Source organism: Chinchilla lanigera, unplaced genomic scaffold (genome assembly GCF_000276665.1).
Source record: "Chinchilla lanigera isolate Chin_1 unplaced genomic scaffold, ChiLan1.0 scaffold00085, whole genome shotgun sequence".
In the NCBI taxonomy this organism is placed as follows: domain Eukaryota; kingdom Metazoa; phylum Chordata; class Mammalia; order Rodentia; family Chinchillidae; genus Chinchilla; species Chinchilla lanigera.
The window spans coordinates 4,673,091-4,698,054 of NW_004955486.1; the positions used below are offsets into that span (position 1 = coordinate 4,673,091).

The following is a 24,964-nucleotide window of genomic DNA, read 5'->3' on the forward strand; positions in this document are numbered from 1 at the left end:
CTTCCCTAGAGACAGGGAAATCATTTTCATTCTTGAAAGTAGCCCTACCTAAGTGGATCAAGAGAGTGATCTCTTACTTTAACACATAAAGTCCCATGGAAACTTGGTCTTGATTCTCATATGGATTTCCCGTCCACCTACATTTATCTTAGTTTTGTAATGCTCCACTGAAAGATTTCCAAGTTTCTTACCTTCACAGCTATGTTCTAACATTTCATGACCGCCAATAATGGTTTCTCTGCTTTCTGTGTCACCTGTGAAGTGTAATTGTCAGACCTGTATGCCTGCCACACATTCTTGTTCTGGAAACTTAAGCTCCTGAGTTCCTGAAGTTTGTTCCACTTACGGAGAGTTGCAGCCGGGAGCTCCAGTTTGATCAGTGAGAAGCAGAGCCCATCCATCAGCTCTCCTTTCTCTGTGCAGCTTTGTGCACAGTGGCTCATGCCTGAGGGGACCCCATACAACACTTGGCTCGAAGGAAACACTACTTACCAACAGAGGCCAAGAGCACCTTCAGGTCTCAGTCGTTGGCTCAGGATGGATGGGCAGAGTGAGCCAGAGGGAAGATAGCTGTCAGGACAGCAGGGACTTGTGTTCAGAACTAAGTTGTCAGGATAGGAGTGCAGACCTAGGGTGTGCTGACTTGAAGGTTGTCACTTACTGCACAGGGTGAATTGACCCTGCTTGAGTCCAGAGCCTTCCATGCCCTGCAGTATGCTCCAGGGTCTTCAGCCATCTGGTGTTGTTGAGATGCATATTAAATGGTCAAGAAATGTTCTGGCTCTCCTCTGGGTGATCTTCCCACTGTGGCTTCCTGTGGAGCTAAGGAACCAGCTTCCCTAAACAGCTGAGTAGTAGAGTCACTAGAAAGTGGCCATCTCTGAGTCCTGGCAGACTCCCAGCCTGCATGAGTGGCAGTGCCTTCTGCATATTTTGTGGACCTCCAGTGGAAGAGGCAGTCAGCCTCAGACTAAGATACAGACCTAGATACAGACGGGGAGAGGATCCTTTCAGTCCATATAATAACCTGCGACTAGAGGATCCCCAGTATTTTTGGAGTTAAAACCCAAACATCTGGTGGTTTGCATGGTGTGTGCTTTCTGCACTCTGCTATGCATGCTTGTATGAGCGACCTGGAGGGGCAGAGGACCTTCCAAGCCCTGCAGTGCTGAAGCGTGGGCTGCATGACCTTCCGCTCCTGAGTGCAGTCTGGTGGGGAGTGCGTGCTGGCCCCCGCACAGGCCTGATAGAGCAAGGCTCCCCTTGGGAACTCAGGCCAGGATGTGTTTTTTCCTTTATTTATGTTGTGCTGGCAGCTGCTGGTCCATCTTACGGTCCTGTCCTTCCCGCATCCCCTTCAAGTGACTCAACTATCTGAGATTCTGAGTAGCAAGAAGTGTCCTGGGTTGGACTGGTTCTAGTGGGTTACAGTGCAGCAGAATGCAGATGTCACATGGCGTTTACCATATTGAGCTGCTGGAAGGAGCTGAGTGGTTTGGTCCTCCCACTTGAGCAGGGTGGCCAGCTTTGTGAGTGCCCAGTCGCCTTGCCAGTTCCTAACACTGCACCCCTTTGGCACCTGTTCTGTCCCCAGTAGACTCAGTTCTTCCCCCTCAGGGCGTAGCCCTGCAAGCTCTGCTCACAGCTGGGAGCTGCCACTTTGGGGCTTCCCGTGTGTAACTACTCCTTGAGGCTCACTCGGAAGCCCTGCCCTAGGCTGTCCGCTGCCAAGGCTGCTGTAGCAACACCATAGATGGGAGTTTATTGTCTCATTGGGAGACTAGAGCCCAAGATCCAAAAGTCAGCTGGGTTGGTTTCTTCTGAGGCCTCTGCATGGCTTGTAGATGACTGGCCTCTTGCTGTTGTTTTCTTACTGTCTTCCCTCTGTATGTGTCTCCATTCTTGCTTCTATCAAGATCTTTTCTTAGAACTTTAAAGTGCCAGTTCCAAGTAAAGGAACTTTCTGACCTAGTGGGGGTTAGGGCAGGAACATAAATTTTGTGGACACAGCTGAGCCTGAGGATGCTGCTGACCTCGTTGCTGCCCAGGGGCTTGATGCTTGAAGGGCCCTATGAGAAAGCCGCTCTGGTCAGGCATGCGAGATGAGAGTGCAGGCGAGCACAGGTTTGGTTTGCAGGCTTGCTGGGTTTCCAAAGATGTTCACTGAGGTTAAATCCCAAATTCAGGCTGGAGCATTTCACATCTAAGAGGAGAATATGGTGTCATAACTGTGGTTTTGGGCTGTGAAGAATAATTTTTGCTTCTTTTATTAAACAAATGTCATACTGTGATGAAATTAAATATGCTTTCCTTCCTTTCTTTGTAATGAGGAAATCTGTCCTTTATTTTAAAATCCAGCTTGCAGGAGTGGATTGTACATGATAATTTGCTTTGTGTCTGTAAAATCCATAAAATATAAGAAGCAGTGTTGTTAGAGTAGCTGTTCTAATTTCCTGGTGGTTATTACGCTTCTAATACAAAAACATTTTTCTCCTAACCATCCTTTCTGAGCTCAAAAATGGATTTCCCTCCAGCCCCTGCCATTCAATTATCACCTCTGGAAAAGCACAGATATAACTGATGATCCCCTTAAAACATCCTGCAGCATGCATGCATCCTTCATCTTTCACCCCCTCGTCATTAAATGTTGCGTTGCCAATGTATATTTTATAGGTGACCCTGACGGATGTCATTTTGATGCTGTGCAGGGATAATAAGATTGCACACATAATGAATAGCTAAATAGAAAAATGTTTACGAGATGGAGAAAGGTGGTTTTAACAGTTTTATAGCTTTGCTTTTTCCTTTTCTCTTTGGATCAAGTGGCAGGTAGAATTGTGGTTTTGTGGTTTGTTACAGGAACAACAAACAACAAAAACATTTGAAAAGGTAATGTGGCGATAGAACCAACAACAACGAAATCCCTCTTGCCCTGTTACTGAACTCCAATAAAATAAGTTCAGGAAATAATGAAGTGTTCAGCTGGATGTGAACAAATGAATCTTGGCACTTGGGAGGTCTGTTGAGAAAACAAGATTCCTGGTATTGGCAATATTACATTTAAAATGTTAATAGTTCCTCTTTAAACCAAGAGCTAAGGAAAACAAAATAAAGGCTTCTGTGTGGTTCTGTGGCAAGTCTTACTGCTGTGTCAGGATTGTCCAGGAAATCTGTGAAAGAGGCTGGACTTCAGGCCATTGTGTGATAGCCTAGGTATCTGTTTCCAAAGAAGTTATTTCCAAATCTATTACTTCATTTTAAAGATTGTTTTTTGTTAAGTGGAAGAATCTTCTATTTATATCTTGATCAGAAGGTGGATTTAGTGGTTGACAAGAGATTCAGGGAACCCACCTCGGTGCCCCTGAGCACCTTCATGGTTTTGAAGGCAGTTTGAAACAACTGCTTTTAAATAGCCTCTGCTAGCTGGAGGTACAGTGAGTCTTTTCTTGGGCAGGGACCAGGTGTCTTCAGACATTGTGCAGGCGTTGCTGCGTTTGGATGAAGAGACAGGTGAATTTACCTCTTGGCATATCACCGGGCATGTATTGTCTGCCAGAGAGTTCCCTGGTGGAACAAGCCGCTGGATGGCTTGAGGCCTAGGGATTAGATTGCCAGGGGCCACTGTGTCTAGCTCCCAAGTCCATATAGTTTCTTGTTGGTATAGGAAGCAAAAAATAATTTGCCTAGGCTTGTGCGGAGTTGTTAGTTTGCTCTAGTGTCTACCTGATGTATTTCTGATCTTGGTACACTTGGCGTTGTTAAGAGCAGGGGCAGTCCTGTAATTCATGGGTGCTGGTGCTGGAGGCTTCGCCCTGGGGTGAGTGGCTCGCAGCTTCTTGTGGGCAGTCTGCACAGTGGTCTTTTCTGGTCCGGGTGCAAGGGTTAATATGTGATGGTGTTGGGGTCCAGAGACTGAGGGTCACTCGGACTGAGCCTCTGACTCTAAACTCTCAGAGGGCTGTTTCCTCTTCGCTCTTTAAACCGTGATTTTCATACCTGTTCAAGAGGCGGCCCAGCAGAGGGGTTGAAGGCATTGGATCCTGGGACCAGACCCCAGGACGGGCACTTCAAGTCAGGTGGGCTCGGTCACATGACCTCTGTGCCTCGGTTGCTTCCTTCGTTAAGTAGAGCCAATGAAGGTATATAGGAAGAGTTTCTGTGAAGATTAGATGTTCTGACAAGGAAAGTGCATTTCGGGTGCATAGTTCTTACCACTGTAGATTTCCTAGCCCGGGAAAAGGGCCTGATGCTTGCGTGGACAAAGCTACCTGGTGAGAGAGACTTGACAGTGGCTTTCCCAGCCCATCTGATGCCACCCCACTGGCCTGTGGTACCACCTTTAGAGCTGCTGCTTGGGCCCGTGGCACATAATAGTCATTCTGCACTAACTCTGAATGTAATCAAGTTAAAGAACTCTATTTGGAGATAAAGTATCTTTTGTGCTTTTGGGGAAGATACAATATGTCTCACACACACACACACACACACACACACACACACACAGGGCATTGAACACAGGGTTTTCACACTGAGCTACATCCCCATCCTTTTTAATTTTGAGAGTCTCACTAAGGCCTTTACAGATGTGCAGTACCATGCCCAGCTACAGTATTATTTCTTTTATAGAATCATGGTGAGATGAGGGAGCCAGTATTTCTAATAACCTCATTCAGCAACATAAAGTTGGCAACCCTCTTATCTAGTATTTTGCAAAAGTTTTATCCTTTTAGAGTTCATTTCAGGTGAATTTGATTCTCAGAAAATCCTTATTCTGTCAGATGTTTACTGAATACTTGAGTCCAGATGTTGTATTTGTCCTCTGCCGTACTCGCAGATGAAATGGACACAGACTGTGGGATGCTGAACAGGCTTCTGTTACGACCCAGAGGCAAGTCGTGTGTGCCAGAGAGAGACAAATGTAGGAGAGAACACTCCGTCATGGGGGCTTCTGGTGGGCGGGGGAAGGGGTGACTCTGTGAGGAGGTGAGCCCTAAAGGCGGCTCGGCCTGGGAAGGAACTCACTGAGGAGCAACTAACTGGGGGAAGTGGAGAGAGAATAACCATAGAAAAGTCTTCTGGGGGCCAAGGGGCAGGTCTGGAAGGAGGGGCGAGGCAGCTGGGCCTTTCCTCCGGTGGCCTAGAGAATTAAGAGCTAGGCTTTAAAAGGAAGAGCCACCCCCGCCTGTCAGGAGCAGCCAGGCCGGCCACCGAAGGGAGGAATCAGGTCGCAGGTTCAAAACTAAACCAAAACTCCTATCTTGGGCTATTTCAGTTCTTGGGCACTGTATAAATATAGTGATAATACTTGTAAACTTTTTAAAAAGTTTCTAACCTCTGTTTTTAAATCTTAAAAAGGGTACCTGGTTAGGGGCACCTCTGTGGGGATCTCATTCTGGCCTTGCTTATAGCAGGTCAGGTCCAAGAGACCTTCCCTCCCTTTCCTCCAAAAACCCACCGCTGCGGGGTGCGGTGGGTGGCGTGTTAGGAGGCTGTGATTACAGAATGCTGCTGCTTCTGTGCCGTGTGCCTTCAAGCAGATCATCGTTCTCCCAAATGCACTCAGAGACCACAGAGGTGGTATTTAACGATTAGCAGCAGAGCCGCTGACAGTGTTGGCCTCCTTCAGGGATTAGGGGATTTGATTCGGTTGGTTAACAAAAGAAGGAGCCCAGGAGAACACTGCTTTAATTACCAGAGTCGTTATTGGAAGACAACCAACCAGTCGCCTGCTGGAAAAAGATCTGTAAAAGGTGGCTGCACCCAAACACAGCTGATGGTTCTTCCAGTGCCCAGCATCTCACCTCAGATGTTCTCAACAGTTGTCCCGTCCAGCCCTTGAATTGCTGGGGAGTGAGAGGAAAGAATGACCTGTGATGGGTTCTGTGCCAGGAAACTTTACCGACTTGCTTCGCTACCCTTCAGTTCGTAGTTCCTGCCAAGAAACAGTGCAGCTGTGAGTCCAAGGCAGAGGTGGGGAGATGGAGGAGCCATTTGGGCTGCCCCACCCCATCAGAGCCCTGTGGTGGGACAGCGGGGCCAGGGGCAGTGTTGTGCACACTTCCCGGAGCTCACTGTCTCCAAGCGGCCTTGGCCCCCGTCTGGACCCAGGGTTGGGAAGAGCTCCGCACCAGGTTTATCTGTCTTCCTTTCCCTGCTTCCTTTGGGTCCTTGTTTTGTAATTGCTGTTGCACTTATTTCCCTGGAAAAACACACCTTAAAAAACATTTGTAGATCTCCAGTCTGCCCAGTAATGGGGTGGGAGTTTCATCGCCATCTCTTGTACCACCAAGGTAGGGGATGTGAGGGCGATCTGGCTGCAACATGTCACCCCATTGATCGCCAGGGTTGATTCGGCTGATCTGGCTGGCTAGGCGGGTGTCCCCTTCCTCCCTCAGTGCTCCACGTGTGTCCCTCCCAAAGCTGCGCGCTCAGTCGAAGAGGACGACCACCCTCGGTAGAGGAAGACCGTTCCTCGGTCAAGGGTACACGAGTAGCTGCGCTCCCCTGCTAGAACCTCCAAACAAGCTCTCAAGGTCCACCAAGGAAGGAACAGTTGTTACACAGTGCTGCTTGCAGTGCAGTCCTAGTATAGAAGTAACGTTTTGATTCTAACTGTATGTGAGTGCAGAGATATAAGATACTGTGTGGCAGTTATTTAGCTGCTTTCTTTACATACCCATGCTAAAATGTTTTTTTTAACAGAACAGGTAATCTTGTCTTAAAGAATTGAGATAATTCTTCTAAATGCAAACTCCTGACCCCTGTGTGCAGTATGTCTGGCATGTACCAAAAGGTGTGCGTTCACTAGCCCTGCCAGTGGGCAACTCCTGCCCATCACAGAATTATGCTCTGCTGAGCTGCTGGTGCAGGCAGGCCTGAGGGGCCTGTAAGGCAATGCTAGAAAGAGGCTATGTCTACAATGCTGGTATCCACAAGCAGCGCCCCAGCCAGCCGCCTTGTCACCCTGTCTCTCCTGCTGCCACCTCCTTCTCCACAGGTGGTTCTTGTTGAACCGAAGGGCGCCTGTTGAAACTTGATGGTGAAGAAGATGGGTGCAGCTGTCCATTAGCTGCCTGCCTGCCTGCCTGCCTGCCTGCCTGGCACCCCACATAGGAGGAGGCAGGACACGGGCCTTCCTTAACAGAGCTGTGGAGTCAGGGGCCTCACCATCCTGGGTTGCTAGTCTCAGAGCCCATGGAGAGTGGACGAGAACTGACCGAACTGAAGTGGGCTATGCATCGGGGCATTTCCAGAAGGCAGAGGCCTTTCTTGCCTTGGAAAGGGAAGCCCTAATAGCAGATGGCAGGCTGCAGACACCTGGACTTTGTACTGGGTGGGGTCTTCCGCACCTCACCTGCCACGACTCCCTTCACCCTCCTCAGGAGGTCTCGACTTCTCTGGGTGATGTAGTCTTTTTTGGTTTTTGGTTTTTTTTCCACTACTGGGAATTGAACTCACGACCTTACACTTGCCCAGCAGGCGCTGTGCCGCTGAGCTAAATCCCCAGCCCCTGGGTGATGTAGTCTTAATGTTACAGTTATAAAACGGCATAGACCATTCTTGGGTGAGCCCTTAGGCTTCTGATATGCATTGGCTCACCTTTTCCTGCTTCCACCTCAGCTTCCCAGAAGGTCTTGTGAGGAGCTAGTGCTGAACTGCCCAGCTAGACCTCTGCCCCTTTGCCGATGCAGGGACAGACACATCTGTAAGCTCAGGCTCTTGATACTCAGCATGCTTCAGCGCTTTCCCTCCTCAGCAGTCTGTTCTACACTGCCGCTGCCCCAAGCCCTTAAGAGAGAGGCGGTGTAACTTACTGCAGCATTGCAGCACCAGAGTGAAGTTAAATAGTGCTGTTTCTCACTATGTGCCAGCAGGTAGCTTGAGCGGCTTGTAAGACAGGAGAGAGACCCATACGGCCAGTGCCTACCTGTAACCCCCACTTGCCTACATGGAATGCACTGCCAAGCCTCTTAAGAGGCAGCAGCCCTGGTTCTTGTTGCTTCGGCCAAGACTGGCCCAGCAGTGGAGGAGCACGGACTGTTTCTGCTTTGTGGGAGTGACCGTGATAGAATGGCAGGCTGCTACTGAGCTCTTCTTGCTTTTCTCCTTGGGTTCCCCAACCCTTCTCATAGCACTGCCCTAAGCAGCTCATCTCCTTGTCCTCTTTGCAGGCCTTAGTGTGTGGCTCCCTTTCTCTGTCGTCTCTCTTTGTGTAAAACCCAAGGAACCTGATGGTACATATTTTGTAACCCTGCTCTGTGTGTACCCTGGGAAGGTACTTGTGCTAGATGGCAGTCCTACTGCTGGGAGCAGGGCTCTTATCTCTGCCTGTGGCGTTTTGTTTATGACCTGTGGGACTGATCCAGCACCCCAGCACCCCCCTCCTCCAAAAAAAAAGAACGAAAAGGAGTTGGAAAACCAGCTGAACACAGGCCAGTGGGATGGAGCACTTCCTTTGGCAAGAGTGCAGCCTGCAATGATGGCGATGGGAGATGGCTTTGCCCCTTTCTTCTCTCTTTTGTGCCCAGGTTCTACCCCAGCTTAGTTCATCATGCCATGTGCAGTTACGGCGCCTGCCGAGCTGTCAGATGCTTTGGCGGTGAAGCCTTGTTGTGAGATGAGGTGAGAGCATCGGGAACAAAATGGTCATTACAGGCCATTCCTGTCCACAGCATTTAGACCTTGGTGTTTGCTCGCAAGCAAAAGCAAGTGCTAATTTGCAAGGCTGCCTTTGTGGAGCTGCCTTTTGATCAATGATTGCCTCTGTTAATGTTTCAGTAAGCTATTGATTTCTGCAACAGCTTTTGTTCCTGAATTTATGTGCAGTGGGTCTCTGCAGCACACACTATGCATGTTTGATTAAAGTTCAATTGACTTCATTCCTAGCGAGGCCACAAGCTGCTTCACTCCCTATTTGTAGAACCAAAGCTTTCCCCAACGTGTTCTTTTGTTTGTGCTCAAGACCTAGCCACCCATGCAGTCACCAATATGCTGCTTCTAATCCCCCCAGATCCGCTCCATTCCAGTGTTTAATCCCTTGGTAGACATTGCAGTGGTTGAGAGGCAGCTAATAAAACCCGGCCTGGACTTGTTGTTAGTTCACTGATTTTTATTGGCATGTAATTGATATGTGCGGTGTGTGTGATACAATAAAAATGTACCCACTTTAAGTGTACTCTTCAATAAGTTTTGACAACTGTATACACCTCCATAAAGAGCACTTCCATTGATTTATGGGTGATTTCCATCACCCAGTGTTTACTTGGGTCCTTTGCAGGCACTTTCCTATTATTTCTACCCTGCGGGCTCTAGGCAACCGTTGCTGTTTGTGATTTTACATCTGCCTTTTCTAGAATGAAATCATATCAATTATCCCTTTTTTGGTCTGGCTGCTTTCATTTAACAGGGATTCACTCACATTATCTTACCAGTAGTTTCTTTTTTATCTCCAAAGTAGTATTCCAGTAGATGAGTCTTATGTGAACATGTGTTTATTTTTGGGCAAGTAGCCAAGAGTGGAATTGCTGGGTTATGTGATGGGTATTTGCTTAATGTAATAGATACAGAGTGGTATGACCATTTTATGTTCCCACTGGCGGTGTGAGTTCATGTCGCTCTCCTACCCTCCTGAATGTTATATCTCTATACTCCTTCATTTTCTTAGGATAATTCAGACCTGTGAAGTAGTGGGGTCCTTTTGCCTGGTCATTTTGCTCCTTGGCATTTAGCTGGTGAAATCTGTTCTGAATTCCTTGTTCTTGTTTAAAATCTGTTACTTACGTGCTGACCAAAAGTTGAGGTTGATTTCAGCGCTAGCTTCTTTTCTTTCCAGGCTTGATTTTCTCGCCCACTAACAGGGCGCGCAGCACAAGGGTAAGGGTAGAAAGACTCGGCTGGCTTCCCTGGAACCTTTCTTCTGTCTGTTGTGTGGCCTAGCCTCGCAGAACTCTGGCTTCCTCTGTTTAACCTGCAAGTTATGCTATCTTTGAAAACCACAGGAGACTGAGAACGTTCATACTTGGAAAGTAGAGGTAATCAGTCATAACCGCATGAGGCAGTATCGCATTCAGATAGACACTGTTTAGAAACGTCTGGGTAGCTGCGCCTCAGCAGGCTTCAACAGAGACTCGCAGTTGTGGCAGACATGCAGCTGGCTGTTTCCTACCTGATCCCTGCCCCGTTTGTGTTCCCTTCCATCTCCTGTAGCTTTGGATTTCTTGTGATACCCCAACTTTCTGTCGCTCATTGGTCCGTAAAATGACTCAGGCTAAAGGAGCTGGAAGGAAGTGCTGTGGCTTTTTCTCATTCTTCAGCTTTGGCATTGGGCTGTGATTTATCAGACCAGTCCCTTGCCTGGAGTGATAAACCATGCCACTCTGGCAAAGGTGACTGTGATCTGCCTTTTGTTTTGTATTTCCTCATTGGAAATCCAGAGCCAGGTCCAGAAAGCTGCCTGTACACACCTGAATACACACTCAGTTGCACGCACACACAGCTGGAGCTTCCAGAGGCCAGGAGTAGTGGTGTCTGATCTGGTACCTTGTGTAGACCCAACAAATCCCAGGTGGGGGTGAGTTCTTGATGTCCAGAAGTTGAACTCTGCTAGGCTAAGTCACTAAGTTTCCCTGGCTGGGTTTAAGTTTTCTGTCCTCCTGGCTCAGTCTCAAGTGGTGGGATTATAGGTGTGTACCACCATACCTGGCTCATCTGGCCTTCCTGAGCACTCCCAGGCCTCCCCATCACTTCCAGGAGCAGACTTTTTCTCATCTCTACCAGAAGGGTTACCATCCCACTTCCTGCCCAGGCAGAGATGTGGTGTTGTGGGGTGGTTCCTTTAGCAGTAGCTTGCCAGTTAAAAGTTTTTCAGGTCCTTTTTGCCTTAAACAAAGAATTGGACGGAACAAGTCAAAAACAGTCCCAAAAAGTTATTTGAAAAGTGAGGAGTGAAGGGGTAAAGGGAAAACTGGCTCTGCAGAGCGAACTTGGGCCGAACAGAGAGGAAAAGATAGAAGTGCACTTTGCGTCTGAGTGGGCTACCGTGAGGAGTCATAATAGCAGGCTCCTCGTGGCATCTGTGTCCTTACATGTTGTCCCCGTTTTGTGAGTGCTCCCGAGTAGTTCCACATATGGGGTCAGGAATTATTTGCCGCTGTCCTGGATCTTGGAGTTGACAGGTCCTGCTTAATTTTCCAGCCAGCTTTGCCACACCCTATTTCCTGTATCGGTGGGGGGCACCTCTCAGCACACTGCCTTCTTCTGTGCAGGGGGAGCTGATCACCTTCTATTACTACTGGAAGAAAACCCCAGAAGCAGCCAGCTCCCGAGCCCATCGCCGGCACCGCAGGCAAGCCGTATTCAGGAGGATCAAGACTCGAACTGCATCCACACCAGTCAACACGCCCTCCAGACCCCCCTCCAGTGAATTCTGTAAGTGAGGCTCTGGCACCGCAGAGGGTGATGGGAGACCATGCACACACAGCCACGAGTATCCAGAAGGACCTGCCAGCTGAGGCCCCTGGCAGTCCTGTGGGTGTGCAGCTAGGTGCATGAAGCCTGACCCAAGTGTAGTGCTGACCATAGGTGGGGGGGATCCAGTAGGGAGAGTTTTAAAAATTATTTGTACATTTAAATATTTGCCTTCATTTGAAGTTTTTACACCAGTGTCAGCTTGGCCGTGGTCTGAGGTTTCCAGAGCCTTGGCCTAGGCTGTTTCCACGCAGTGGAAGACACACTGTTCGGGGTCTCATAGCACGTGCATTTTGGTGGTTATCTTTTTCCTCCTGCTTTGCCGAGTTCCTCTTCCTAGTTCCAATGCAGTATATGTGGTAACTGTAAACACTGGGGTGTGGCCTCTGCTCTTCCTGTAAACTAGGAAGTGGGTACGTGTGTAATCTCAGCACTCGGGGAGGCTGAGGCAGGAGGATCATAGGTTTGAGCCCAGCCTAGGCCACTCAGGACTTACAGAGATGCTGTCTTAAAATTTAAATAAGGACTCAGGATATAGCTCAGCGGAAAGGCCCTGTTTTCAATCCTTGATGGGGGGGGGAGAAGGGACGGGAGTGGGGGGTATTAAAAAGCTAATGCTTCAAAAACACACCTGGAACATAGCAGCAGTGCTTTGCCATTCTGTCCTGACCCAGGACACCTTGCCTAAAGGTGGCCTGTGTTGCACTTAGCAGCAGTGGGGAACGGCCTGGTGGAGAAATTTCTCAGGATGCCCACGCCACTGTGGGTATACTTCTCCCAGTCTAGATTCTCTAGCCTAGGCACCAGTTAACCCCCCAATTCGGGTGTGACAGTAGCCCCAAAATATGGCAGGGTGGGTCTTTGAGTCCCTCCCCTCACATGCAAACTCTGGCGACCATGCCTGAGGAACTCAGAGCAGTCCTGCAAGAGCACTGTCTGCCTCATCCTCGGGGGCCACTGGCTGTGGCTGAAGGCCCCAGGGTGGCCCCAGTCCTGGCTGAGCATGACAGTGTCTTCCCTGCCTTTTTCACTTTTCTTGTTGTGAGGCAAAATACAGACACCCAAAGTCAAAGACAAAAGTGTTCAGGGCTGGGGATTTAGCTCAGCGGCACAGCGCCTGCCTGGCAAGCACAAGGTCATGAGTTTGATTCCCAGTACCGGAAAAAAACCAACCCCCCCCCCCAAAAAAAAATAAGGCAAAAAGGTTTTTTTGGCTCACAGTTTCTAGAAGTTTTAGTCTATAGTCTGCTGGCTCCAAGGCAGGGTGGCGTGGCAGAGGGGCTTCACAGAAGAGAAGCCATTCATGGCGAGCTGAAAGCAGCAAAGAGAAGCCTCTCCCTTTTATTCCTTTCAGGCTACCTGCCCTTTAGGTGGGCCTTCCCATTACCCACACCCAGAACTATGTTAAACCAATCTGCGAACTGATTTAGTAACCGCACATCCTTGATCCCAGCACTGCACAACTTAATCCCAGCAGCACACGCTCTAAATCCAGCCACCTCTGAAAAGCCCCACCTATGCGGCTTTGGGGTGACATCCAGACACAAGCCCTAACACTCCCTGTCCTGCTTGTGCCCACCTTGTGTAGTGGACCTGAGTTCAGCCAGCGAGGATGACTTTGACAGCGAGGACAGCGAGCAGGAGCTGAAGGGCTACGCCTGCCGGCACTGCTTCACCACCAGTAAGCGTCAGCATGGCACCCCTGAGGGTGGGCTGGGGCTCATTCTACTCCTAGGATCCCAACACTTCGTGTGTCAGATGGGAAACCTGCCAGGGGCGGTGACTGACTGGAGGTTTGCCCTGTGCCTGGAAGTCTTCCTTATGACGGCACCTCAGCTTAGCAGTCAGCCCGGTGAGGAATGATGTGCTCAAGGCTTGGGCTCCTGTGGCCCCCAGAAATTTGCTGCCATCTTCTCATGGGGCCCAGGAAGGGAGGGTAGTGGAGTGGAAACCCCTGCAGCCTTTGCTGGCCCTGGGTTGTCTGAGTCCTAGGTGCCCATGCAAGCCCCATGCTGTCTCGCCGTATGGTACCAGTGTCAGGCACAGCCCACAGAAGGGCCTTCCACCCAGATGTCACTGCGGCCGGGAGGTAGATCTGAGATTGGCACCTGTCCCCTGCCCTCATGCAGCTTCCAAAGACTGGCACCACGGGGGCCGGGAGAACATCCTGCTCTGCACCGACTGCCGCATCCACTTCAAGAAGTACGGCGAGCTGCCACCCATTGAGAAGCCCGTGGACCCCCCACCGTTCATGTTCAAGCCTGTCAAGGAGGAGGACGATGGGCTCAGCGGGAAGCATAGCATGAGGACGCGGCGGAGTCGGGGCTCGGTAAGTCCTGGCCGCAGCTCTGCTTCTTGCAGAGTGCTGTGGAGGTAAAGAGCGCGGTGTGAGGTAGAGAAGCAGACCTTTGCCTGAAGGTGGCCGCTGGGCTGTGGTTGATAGGTGCACTCTGTCCCTCCCCTGGGGTCCCATGGCCCGCATACCTTGGCATCATTTTAGACACTTTGGTGTTGTGACCCTATGCCAGCTCTCCGATCCCTCAGAACTCCCTGCCCCTGTGGGCCAGTCACCTCCAATGTGGCACATTTCTGCTATTTTAACTTTTGCAAGCTCTTTTTAATTTTTTCCCAGATGGTTGATACCGTTTTGGAAACTCGTGGTACATTTCTCTGCTTGGGGCTCAGCCTTTTCATAAAGAAGCTTTGTTTCCAGGGTTGGAAAAGGGGGTGGAGACTCGGGGAGAGGGTTTTCCAGGCCTGGGGCTGAGGCTGCTGATGGCCCCCTCCCTCTAGCACTGGTCTCCCAGGTGGGTGGGACCTTGTGCCCTCCCTGGCCCCTCCTGTCCTGTCAAAGCTGCAGACAGCCTGGCCACTGGCCACTGCCCCTGAGAAGAGAGAGGTGAGCCTGCCTTACCACGGCCCGCAGGAGCAGAGGGAGGTGCTGGGCGCTGAGCTGCAATGTTGGACAGCTCTGGCTCTGTCACTTCCTGTCCTGTCAGAGTGGCTCCACAGTGAGCGCTCTGTTTGCTTAGGTTGAGGGAGGGAGAGGTGGTGTGGGATAAAGATGACTTGTGTGTCTAAGTAGGGGGTGCAGTCCGACAGACCTCCTGCCTGTTGCTGGTGTCCAGGACAGTGCCTGGGATGGGTGCTCTGGGTTTGAGAATGGCTCCTCTGGTGCTGTATGAGCTACCTATTCCCCCTCCTCCTCCCGCGGCCCTGTGGCAACCTCTCCGTGCACAGAGAAGGGCAGGACTGCCTGCTATTCCGTGCTGCAAGGACTTGCTGTGAGGTTCTTTCCCGGGTCTGGGCTTGGATGGGCACACATGGGCCTGAGGATCCAGCCTCAGCAGCCTCTGGTTTGGGGTTAGATGTCTACACTACGTAGTGGTCGGAAGAAGCAACCTGCAAGTCCTGATGGTCGTGCCTCGCCCATCAATGAAGACATCCGCTCCAGTGGCCGCAACTCCCCCAGTGCTGCCAGCACCTCCAGCAATGACAGCAAAGCAGAGACAGTGAAGAAGTCCGCCAAGGTCAGAGGCTGGGGAGCGGGAGCTACTTGAGGCTGAAGCTCACTGTGGAGTCCAGTCTCGGGGCTGCAGGTGGAGGATCAGGCCCTAGAGAGAGGAGGGCACCACTCAGCCACCAGCACTGTCACTTGGGGACACTTGTGCCTCAAGCATCCAAGACCTCAGGCGAGGTGTGAGGGTGGCTGGGAAGGTTCCCACCCACAGTGCCTGTCCGTTCCTGGCCCTGGGACCCTCCTGGGGAGCTTCATTGCTTTTGGAGATGAGCTCAGAGTGAGGGAGCCAGGGTCACTCACATCATTCTCTCCTGGCCTTCCACTGCAGAAGGTGAAGGACGAGGCCTCGTCCCCTCTCAAGAGCACCAAGCGCCAGCGGGAGAAAGTAGCCTCTGACACAGAGGAGGCTGACAGGACCAGCTCCAAGAAGACAAAAACCCAGGTGAGCCGACGCAGCCACCTGCACTTGGGTCCGAGGAGCAAGGGCCCTGTCTCCAGGGAGAGCTAGAGCTCAGGCCTGGACAGTGTGGGGACAGCGTGGGGCAGGAGCTAGAGGTCAGAGGCGGGCCTGGGGCCCAGGGGCCAAGCTGGCTGCTCCCTCTGCATGGGGCGTCCTCACTGCTGGGCACCAACAGCATGGACCAAGCTCTCTCCCTTCTTCTCTGGCTCCAGGAGATCAGCCGGCCCAACTCGCCCTCCGAAGGGGAGGGAGAGAGCTCGGATAGTCGCAGTGTCAACGATGAGGGCAGCAGTGACCCCAAAGATATCGACCAGGACAATCGCAGCACGTCCCCCAGCATCCCCAGCCCCCAGGACAATGAGAGTGACTCGGACTCATCTGCTCAGCAGCAGTTGTCGCAGGCCCAGCCCCCAGCATTGCAGGCCCCCAGTGGAGCTGCCCCGGCTCCGGCAACAGCCCCCTCAGGAGCAGCCCAGCTCTCTACCCCGGGACCCACACCCTCCACTGCTGCAGTCCCTCCACAGGGCTCCCCAGCCCCTGGACAACCCCCAAACCAGCCTCAAGCTCCTCCAGCGCCAAGCACCCATGCCCACATCCAGCAGGCACCTGCACTGCACCCCCCGAGGCTGCCCTCGCCACACCCTCCACTGCAGCCGCTGAGTGGGTCAGCAGGCCAGACTCCCACAGCCCATGGCCAGCCCCCCTTGCACAGCCAGGGCCCACCAGGCCCTCATGGCCTGCAGGCCGGGCAGCTGCTGCAGCACCCTGGCCCCCCACAGTCCTTCGGCCTCCCTCCCCAAACACCCCAGGGACAGGCCCCTCTGGGGGCCGCCTCAGCCGCAGCTCACCCTCACACTGCCATGCAGCTCCCAGCCTCGCAGGCAGCACTGCAGCCCCAGCAGCCCCCCAGGGAGCAGCCCCTGCCCCCAGCACCCCTGGCCATGCCTCACATCAAGCCCCCTCCTACCACACCCATCCCCCAGCTGCCTGCTCCACAGGCCCACAAGCATCCTCCCCACCTCTCTGGGCCCTCGCCCTTCTCCATGAATGCCAACCTGCCGCCCCCTCCGGCCCTGAAGCCCCTCAGCTCCCTGTCCACACACCACCCTCCCTCAGCCCACCCCCCACCCCTGCAGCTCATGCCGCAGAGCCAGCCTCTGCCCTCCTCCCCAGCCCAGCCCCCTGGGCTCACCCAGAGCCAGAATCTGCAGCCTGCTACCACTGCCCATCCCCCCACCAGCCTCCACCAGGCACCCCCACAGCCCCCGTTCACCCAGCACCCCTTTGTCCCTGGCGGCCCCCCACCCATCACCCCACCCACTTGCCCACCCACCTCAACCCCACCTGCAGGCCCCAGCACCTCTGCCCAACCTCCCTGCTCTGCTGCCCTGTCTTCAGGGGCCAGCACCCCCGGGGTGGCTCCTTGCCCACTCCCCACTGTCCACATCAAGGAGGAGGCTCTGGATGATGCTGAGGAGCCCGAGAGCCCCCCGCCCCCACCGAGGAGCCCGTCCCCTGAGCCCACCGTGGTGGACACCCCCAGCCACGCCAGCCAGTCTGCCAGGTATTGGGTGCTGGGCGTCTGGGCACAGGTGGGCACCACAGGTGTAGCAGGGCAGTGGGCCAAGGCACCAGCAGCTGCCCAGTCATCAATGCGGCCTCTCATAGGTTTTACAAACACCTGGACCGGGGTTACAACTCATGTGCGCGGACAGACCTGTACTTCATGCCTCTGGCCGGGTCCAAGCTGGCCAAGAAGAGGGAGGAGGCCATCGAGAAGGCCAAACGGGAGGCGGAGCAGAAAGCCCGAGAGGAGCGGGAGCGGGAGAAAGAGAAGGAGAAGGAGCGAGAACGGGAGCGAGAGCGGGAGCGGGAGGCCGAGCGGGCAGCCGTGAGTCCCCAGGGCTGGGCGTGCAGAGGGCCGGCACCAGCATCCGGCCGCCAGGGCATCCTCAGGACAGATGTGGCAGGTCCCAGAGCAGCTGGGGGACTCAAAGCAGTGATTGACTCAGTGTCTGCCTGCCCGGGGCTCTGCCAGAATGGGCAGCCAGGCGACACTGCAGGGGGTCGAGGCGCTCTCAGGCCCAGAGCCCTTGTTTCAGCGGGTGGTGGCGAGCCGAAGCCTGCCCGCACAGTGACCTGTGGGGTGTGTAGCAGGCTTCAGTCTTCAGGCCCACTCCCACACCTGCCCATCCTGCCCACAGACAGATGTGACCATCTGGGGTGTTGGGGAGGCACAGATGGGACGTCACAGCAGGGTCGGGACTGCACCCTGGTGCCAGGCCACGGCCAGGCTTTGGTCTGCACCCTGGGGCGGGGGAGCTGCCCATGCACAGGATAGGAGGCGGGTGGGACCTCTGTGCTGAGTCCAGGCCCACACGACCCACCAGGCGCTTGGGCCCTGCCCCTCACACGTTCTTTTCTTTAGCAGAAAGCATCCAGCTCTGCACATGAAGGCCGCCTCAGTGACCCCCAGCTCAGTGGTCCTGGCCACATGCGACCCTCCTTCGAGCCACCTCCAACCACCATCGCCGCGGTGCCCCCTTACATCGGGCCCGACACCCCTGCTCTGCGGACACTGAGCGAGTACGCTCGGCCCCATGTCATGTCCCCCACCAACCGCAACCACCCTTTCTACATGCCCCTGAACCCCACCGACCCCCTGCTGGCCTACCACATGCCTGGCCTGTATAATGTGGACCCCACCATCCGCGAGAGGGAGCTCCGGGAGCGCGAGATCCGTGAGCGGGAGATCCGTGAACGCGAGCTTCGAGAGCGCATGAAGCCGGGCTTCGAGGTGAAGCCGCCAGAGCTGGACCCCCTGCACCCAGCCACTAACCCCATGGAGCACTTCGCGCGTCACAGTGCCCTGACCATTCCCCCATCTGCCGGCCCCCACCCGTTCGCCTCTTTCCACCCGGGTCTGAACCCTTTGGAGCGGGAGAGACTGGCCTTGGCGGGCCCCCAGCTGCGGCCCGAAATGAGCTACCCCGACAGACTGGCTGCTGAGCGCATCCACGCCGAGCGCATGGCGTCACTCACCAGTGACCCCCTGGCACGGCTGCAGATGTTCAATGTGACTCCGCACCATCACCAGCACTCCCACATCCACTCCCACCTCCACCTCCACCAGCAGGACCCCCTCCACCAAGGTGGGTGCCTGCCAGCCCACGCACACAGCGTGGGCAGGGTGTGCCATGCTGCACGTGGCCCTGATTCCTGACAGGGCTTCCGTTCAGTGCAGGGGGCCCTGGGCCTGGCCAGGCTCAGCCGCCAGGGCTGAATCACGAAGCTGCGGCAGCCTCCCCAGGAGGCCAGGTTCTTGGATTGGGCTCAGGGCGAAGGGCAGTGGTCTGCTCCCTGGGCAGCTGTGCAAGGCCTTGAGGTCTTCGGAGCGAGGGACGTCCAAGTACAGCACTAGGCCGCCTGTAGCAGTTGTGGGCTGTCACACAGTGGGAGCTCCTGATACCAGCAGACCAGCCGTCCTTCGGGCACTGTCCTGGGTGGAGGCAGGCACAGCCTGCGGCAGGCTGTGGTGCAGGTGTTGGATGAGGTGCTGCTCAGCAGAAGGGAGGCCGCATTTAGGGCAGCCCCGTCTCCCACTGCCGAGGACCTAACAGGCACTGGGCAGGCCAGGGCCATAGCCAGGTGGCGTGCTTGATGGGGCCAGGCAGTGGAAACATGGGCATCACCTAGGTCACCCCACCGAGGGAGATGCTGAGAAGGGATCACCTTAGGTCACCCCACTGAGGGAGACACTGAAAAGGCCACCAGCACGCACTACCAGCATCTGGTCTCCTTCCTTTCTAGGCTCAGCAGGCCCAGTTCACCCTCTGGTTGACCCCCTGACTGCTGGCCCCCACCTGGCTCGCTTCCCCTACCCACCCGGCACCCTCCCCAGCCCTCTGCTCGGCCAGCCCCCCCATGAGCACGAGATGCTGCGCCACCCCGTCTTCGGTGAGTCACGGGAGGGCCGGCTGGGGTCTGTCAGCCTTGGGCTCTCGTTCAGTTAAGTATTGTACGAGTATGGATTTACACCCTCCTCATGCTGGGGTCTTGTGGGACGAGGCAGGCTTGGGGTGAGCACTGTCAGCAGTGCGTGTGGGCTTGGGGTCAGTAGGGCACTGCTGAGCCTGCCTCCTCCCGGTGGCTCTGGTCTGCCGAGGCAGCTCCATCTTGCTACCTTGGAAAGGCTGGTTTGACCGTCCCCAGCCTGCAGCATGTGGCTGCTGGGCTAGCATTCCCAGCCCTTTGCGGGTCACTGAATGCTTCCTTCATCCTGACCACTCCCCTGCTGTTTGTGCTCCACAGGAACCCCCTACCCCCGAGACCTGCCTGGGGCCATCCCACCTCCCATGTCAGCAGCCCACCAGCTGCAGGCCATGCACGCCCAGTCAGCTGAGCTGCAGAGACTGGCCATGGAGCAGCAGTGGTTACACGGACACCCACACATGCACGGCGGCCACCTACCGAGTCAGGAGGATTATTACAGGTGAAGCGGAGGGAGCGCGCGTGTGGGCACACTGGTAGGACGGAGGGAGGGAGGGACGCTGCGTGAGAGGGGGCTGGGGCTTGTGCACAGCAAGGAGATGCCCAGGCCTTGAGCCTGAGGCCTTGGGGTGCAAACAGGGTTGTGTGGTGGCATCCAACGTGCCTGTCACCTGTGTGGCCTGATGGCCTGCCGTTTTTTCTTCTTTTCAGCCGACTGAAGAAAGAAGGCGACAAGCAGTTATAAGTTATTTATTTGTTAATGCTGGCTGTGGAAACCCCAATTCTTGGGGGGAGAAACAGGACTTTTTGCATACAGTAGGAGCTGCAAAAGCAAGAAGAATATCTTCTAAAGATTTCTTTATATATTTAAAAACCCCACAACTAAAAATGTATCGCATAATAGTGTTCGTTTGTCGAGAGGATTTCCTGAGACTGGTTTGGGTCTCCCTGCATGACAGTCCCCCAGAAACGTAGTGAGTCCCGGACTGGGCTGGACGTCCGGACCCCTGTGAGCGCGCGGTGGCTTCGTGCTCTTCCCCCTGACCCCTCAGTAGGTGCTAGAACCTGTTCACACCCTCACTGTGCACAGACACGCCGAGTTGTGTGGGCTCTGGCCCGCGGGTTTGCAGATGGGCAGCGTATGAGTTTGCAATCCAAGAGCTATAATTTTTAAAAGAATCTTTTATTTTAGTACATTGTAGGAAATCTTCATAATTTGAGAAATTTCTGCAGCATGGCTTTCTATGTCTGTAAATAAATAATTTTAGAACAGCTTTCTTTTCCTTCCACAAACTACTGTTCTATTTTTTCCAGCCATGTCACTAATTATGAATTCCTACCAGCTATTGACAGAATACAGAGTTGATTTTTTAATAAAAAGTTATATATAATTATCCCTTTAATTAAAGGGAGCTGATGGGTGTTACTAATTACAAACAGGCAGCAGCTTGGGGCTAGGTTCGGTCACGGCGTGAGCACCAGGGCTGGCGGGGACGACGCTACGAACTCTTACTGTGCTGCTTGGCTTCCTCTGTCTGCCCTTCGTGTGCCAGGCCAAGGCGCAGGCGTCTGTGAGCACGAGCCTCTTCCGTTGTGCACAGGTGTGCAGAAGTCCAGTGTTCGCTTTCTGGTGCCTGCTGCCGCCGTGTCCTGTCTCGGGGGATAGAAAGCGCATGTTTATGTGTGTCTGATGGTAGATTTCCTTGTAGAGTTCTATGCACACACATTTGATTGTTCTGGATAAATCGCCTTTTTAATACTCTGAAATTTCCGTAAACAGTCAAGAAGATTCAAGAAAATGATTCCATACAGATAACTGAGCACAGGAAAGACCCAGGACATAACGCTTGCCAAAGGAATTAGAAACCTGCCCGCCCGTGCATGTCACCATTCGGATCTCCTCGTGGCCAGGCCTAAGCCCAGTCGTCCTCGCCACAGACAGAGGCCGCTTCCAGGGGGGAGACCTGAGGTTAATGTGGTGCGGGTGGCGTGTGCATCTTTGGCTCCGAGGCAGACCCAGGCCGTGCCCCACACTGGCCTGGGGAACCACTCACGTCCCAGCCGGCCTCCTGGAGGCGGGAATAGGAGCCAGGCACAGGCTGCTGGTGGAGAGCAGGCTTGGGCCCAGGAGGTGGCAGCCCGGCGCTGAAGAGCACAGCGCTTGGCTGCCGCCAGCTCTGGGAGCCCTGAGCCAAAGCCAGGTGGGCGCGTCAGTCTCCGTCGGAGCCCCTCCTGTCCTCCTCTCCGACTCCCGAGAGCCCCTCTGCTGTCGCATGCGTCACTCAGACAAGTGCCTGTGGGTCAGTGGACAGGCTGGGGCCCAGCGTCCAGGTGCGGGTGGAGGGCAGGCTTGCCCCAGACCCCGGCAGGTGTGCCCTCGGCCCCTGGCTCTGGGCCGACCTGCAGCGTGGCGCTCTGGTTTCTATCAACCACATTGGTTTTGGTTGGGACAGATAGGATTGTTTTGTTGTTGAAAGTGTTTGTAGTTTGGTTTTTGTTTTTTCTCTCATTCCATTTCTGCCTTAACTTTAGTTCCTTAGGGGAGGCAAGTTCAGACTAACTCTGTCGTCACACTTCCCGGTGCCTCGGCACAGGGGCGTTTGCTTCCCCCCAGGGATGGTGACCAGCATCCAGGCTCTGAGGCTGGCTCTGCCCACTGGGCACAGGGCGGGCACTCCCTGCCTGGGCCCCCACCTCCCGTGCTCATGTTTTCCCTCTGCTTTTGGTAGAACCCGACATCTACCATTGAGTTGAACCTTGGTCTCCTCTGTTACCCATTTTTCCAAAGAAGAGAAAGTGACGGACTTGCAGTCTGTACTTGAAACCCGTCTGAAGGTGGTGTCTCCTTGTGCTTCGGGTTCCTGGGAGCCCGGCAGATGAACCCGGCCCCGCCCTCGCGCACCATCCGGCTGCGCTCGTTGAAGAGGAGCCCCAGGCCTCCATTCTGCCCTGAAGCCGGCTGCTCGTTTTCCTTTGGACTTTTCTTCCTTCTGTTCGAAGTTCGGTTTTGCTTTCTGTGTTTTGTACGTGTCTTGCTCCATGTGGTCAAGGTTGAGCTTCACCTCTCACTGCAGCAGAGCAGAGTGTCCGTTCTGATTTGCTACGTTTCTATATATCTTGAAGCTAAATGTATATATGAGTAGTTCGCCATTGGGATAACACAGTGTAAACAGTAGACACCCAGAAATCGTGACTTCTGTGTTCTCTCCATTTGAGTATTTTGTAATTTTTTTGAAATATTTGTGGACATAAATAAAACCAAGCTACACTACTACACCTGTGTGGACCAGCGCACTGTCTTGGGGGGCGGGGCTGGGCCCCGTTGCTTCCTGCTGCCAGCGAGGGGTCTCACCAGCGGATCCCCTTGTTCTCTGGGGAGTGCGTCCCATTGGCACGGAGAGTGCCACCCCTGCCAGCTTAGGACAGTGGCTTCCTGTCCCCGGCTGGCCTGCCTCTTCCCTCAGCCCCCACTGTGAGCTCCTGATGACAGAGGGGTGTCTGGCTCCTGTGGGCCCCACTCAGCCTATAAGGTCTGGCTTTGGCCACCAGGCCAGGTGGTGGGAGTGAGCAAATGGTTGAGGCTTCCCCCGAGCCCTGGGAATGAGGACTGGCCTTGGTCATAGGGTGTTGTGAGAGGCGGGGACAGGGCTGGAGCATCCCTGCCTGGGCCGGGGTCTGCTATGTATCAGGAAAGGTGTAGGGAGTTCGTGGGGACCAGGTGCTGCCCAGTCAGCATGAGAGCGTGCGTCAGTGGGCAAGGCCACCCCTGTGTCCTAGACAGCGAGGGTCCTGCCTGGCGGTTGGGTGACCGGGGCCGGGATACAGCATAGGCAGGAGAGTGGCACCTTTGCCCGGCTTACCTGACTGCAGTTGTCAGTGGCATAATGATTCCTGGCTTGACGGTGAGACCAGGTCCAGTGCGGTGCTGCAGAGCTCCAGAAACAAATTGGGACAGCCGCTGAGAACTCTGGCAGCCCCACCGCGGGGCTCGCAGCCGAGGAAGTGACCTCTGTTGCAGACCCCCGCTCTCCCCGCTCAGCACCTCACCACAGCCACACTGGACGGTCAACCCCAGCGTCCCCTGCCAGAGGAACGGCTTTTCTCAGCGTGCTCTGTGTGTGGTGGGATACCTTTCAACCATAGAAGGGGTGGACCACAGCACAGTGGACCTGGGGGACATTATGTTAAGCACAGTAAGAAGACACAGAAAAACACACCGACGTTCTAGCTGTCGGAGGTAAAGCATCCGCCTTACAGAAGTAGGGAATGGCTTACTGGCGACTAGACGGAACCGAAACAAGAAGGTTCGTTCCTGCGGCTTCCTGGTTCACAGTTCAGGGGATGTCTGGAAATAGCCCGCAGTCCAAAGGCTCCCAACGCAGAAGTGACGCACATATCCAAGGTGGAAGTGCTCCGTGTCCTGATCCCAGCGTTACACACTGGATGCAAGCCTCAGCGACTGTGCCCCCCCCAGTACCCATTAAGGCGTGGCCATTTCTCAGGCCACTGTCACCAGCCTGCCATGCGCTCAGGGAGAGGTTCGGCATGTGCTAGGTTCCCAAGATGAGCCCCCTCCAGCAGCTGCCCCAGGCCGGCCCTCCGTCCACTGTGCCTCCCCCTCATTCTAGGAACGGAGCCGCTGCTGGCCCGCCCGTGGGTAAAGGGAGTGGTGTGTGAGGCCCCGGGCTTGAGCACAGTTCCACGGCGAACTCCAGCAGAGGGGTACCTCACGTGGCACCACTGGGTAAAGGAAGGTCACCTAGCCAGAAGGCAAGGCTACACCGAGGCGGCCTGCGGTGACACCTGCCCCCTGCACAATTGCAGCCACGGCCACTGATGGGTTCGGTTGGAGTCGGTTGGGGTCAGGGCCTGCGGCGTGGCCACCCACAGGGCCCTTCCCAGCCTCAGCCCTGGCCAAATCAGATGGGACCTGTTACCCAGACACCTGGGGGTCAGGTCATGGGCCCCCAAATCAGGCCAAGTACCTGTCCTGCTCTGGACCACAGAGACACGGAGGCTCTGGCCCCGGCATCGCTGTGCTTCTCGGGGAGAATCGGAGCTGTAGAGGGGCGGGACGGGGCGCCTGGTGGAGGCGGGGCCTGCTGGGAGCTGGGCACGGTCATGAGGGAGCACACGGCCCCTGGGGATCCAGGAGCCAAACAGAAACTGTCCCTCTGTCCCGCAAGCTCTGTAAGGGGCCCCCTACCCCCATCCCTGGGCACCTCGTTCCTGGGCCAAGCTCCCTGTGGGGAGGCACCTGCTCCATAGGACTGCTTGGCTGAGTGAACAGGTGGATGGGCAGGCAGGTGGGTGGGTGGCCACCCCCTGCAGAAGGTGGCCTTGGGTCCCCCGTGCAGATGTGCCATTGGGTGTAGGCACAAAGACCAATAGTGGGACCTTTTACCTGGCCCTGTCGAGTCTTATGCTGTCTCCCCCCAACCCCCCGCCTCTGCTATGCCGTGTCCCCAGCCCTGGTGGACACCATGCTTGGGAGCTGGGGGTTCTTTACAGCATGGCCCTGGGCATGG

At 54.6% G+C, this 24,964-nt stretch overlaps 1 protein-coding gene across 1 annotated transcript in view; it reads left to right on the plus strand.

Annotated features, from left to right (window-relative positions):
* Rere (arginine-glutamic acid dipeptide (RE) repeats) overlaps positions 1–22,710 on the plus strand; it is a gene marked incomplete in the record, with an annotated part of 392,228 nt that extends 369,518 nt beyond the window's left edge. The window contains 11 exon segments of the mRNA XM_013504212.1: positions 11,265–11,427; positions 13,055–13,147; positions 13,596–13,795; positions 14,835–14,996; positions 15,315–15,428; positions 15,659–17,010; positions 17,115–17,337; positions 17,878–18,598; positions 19,257–19,403; positions 19,758–19,938; positions 20,148–22,710. Of these exon segments, the coding sequence (XP_013359666.1) occupies positions 11,265–11,427; positions 13,055–13,147; positions 13,596–13,795; positions 14,835–14,996; positions 15,315–15,428; positions 15,659–17,010; positions 17,115–17,337; positions 17,878–18,598; positions 19,257–19,403; positions 19,758–19,938; positions 20,148–20,181 (3,390 nt within the window).
* Between the last annotated feature and the right edge of the window lie 2,254 nt (positions 22,711–24,964).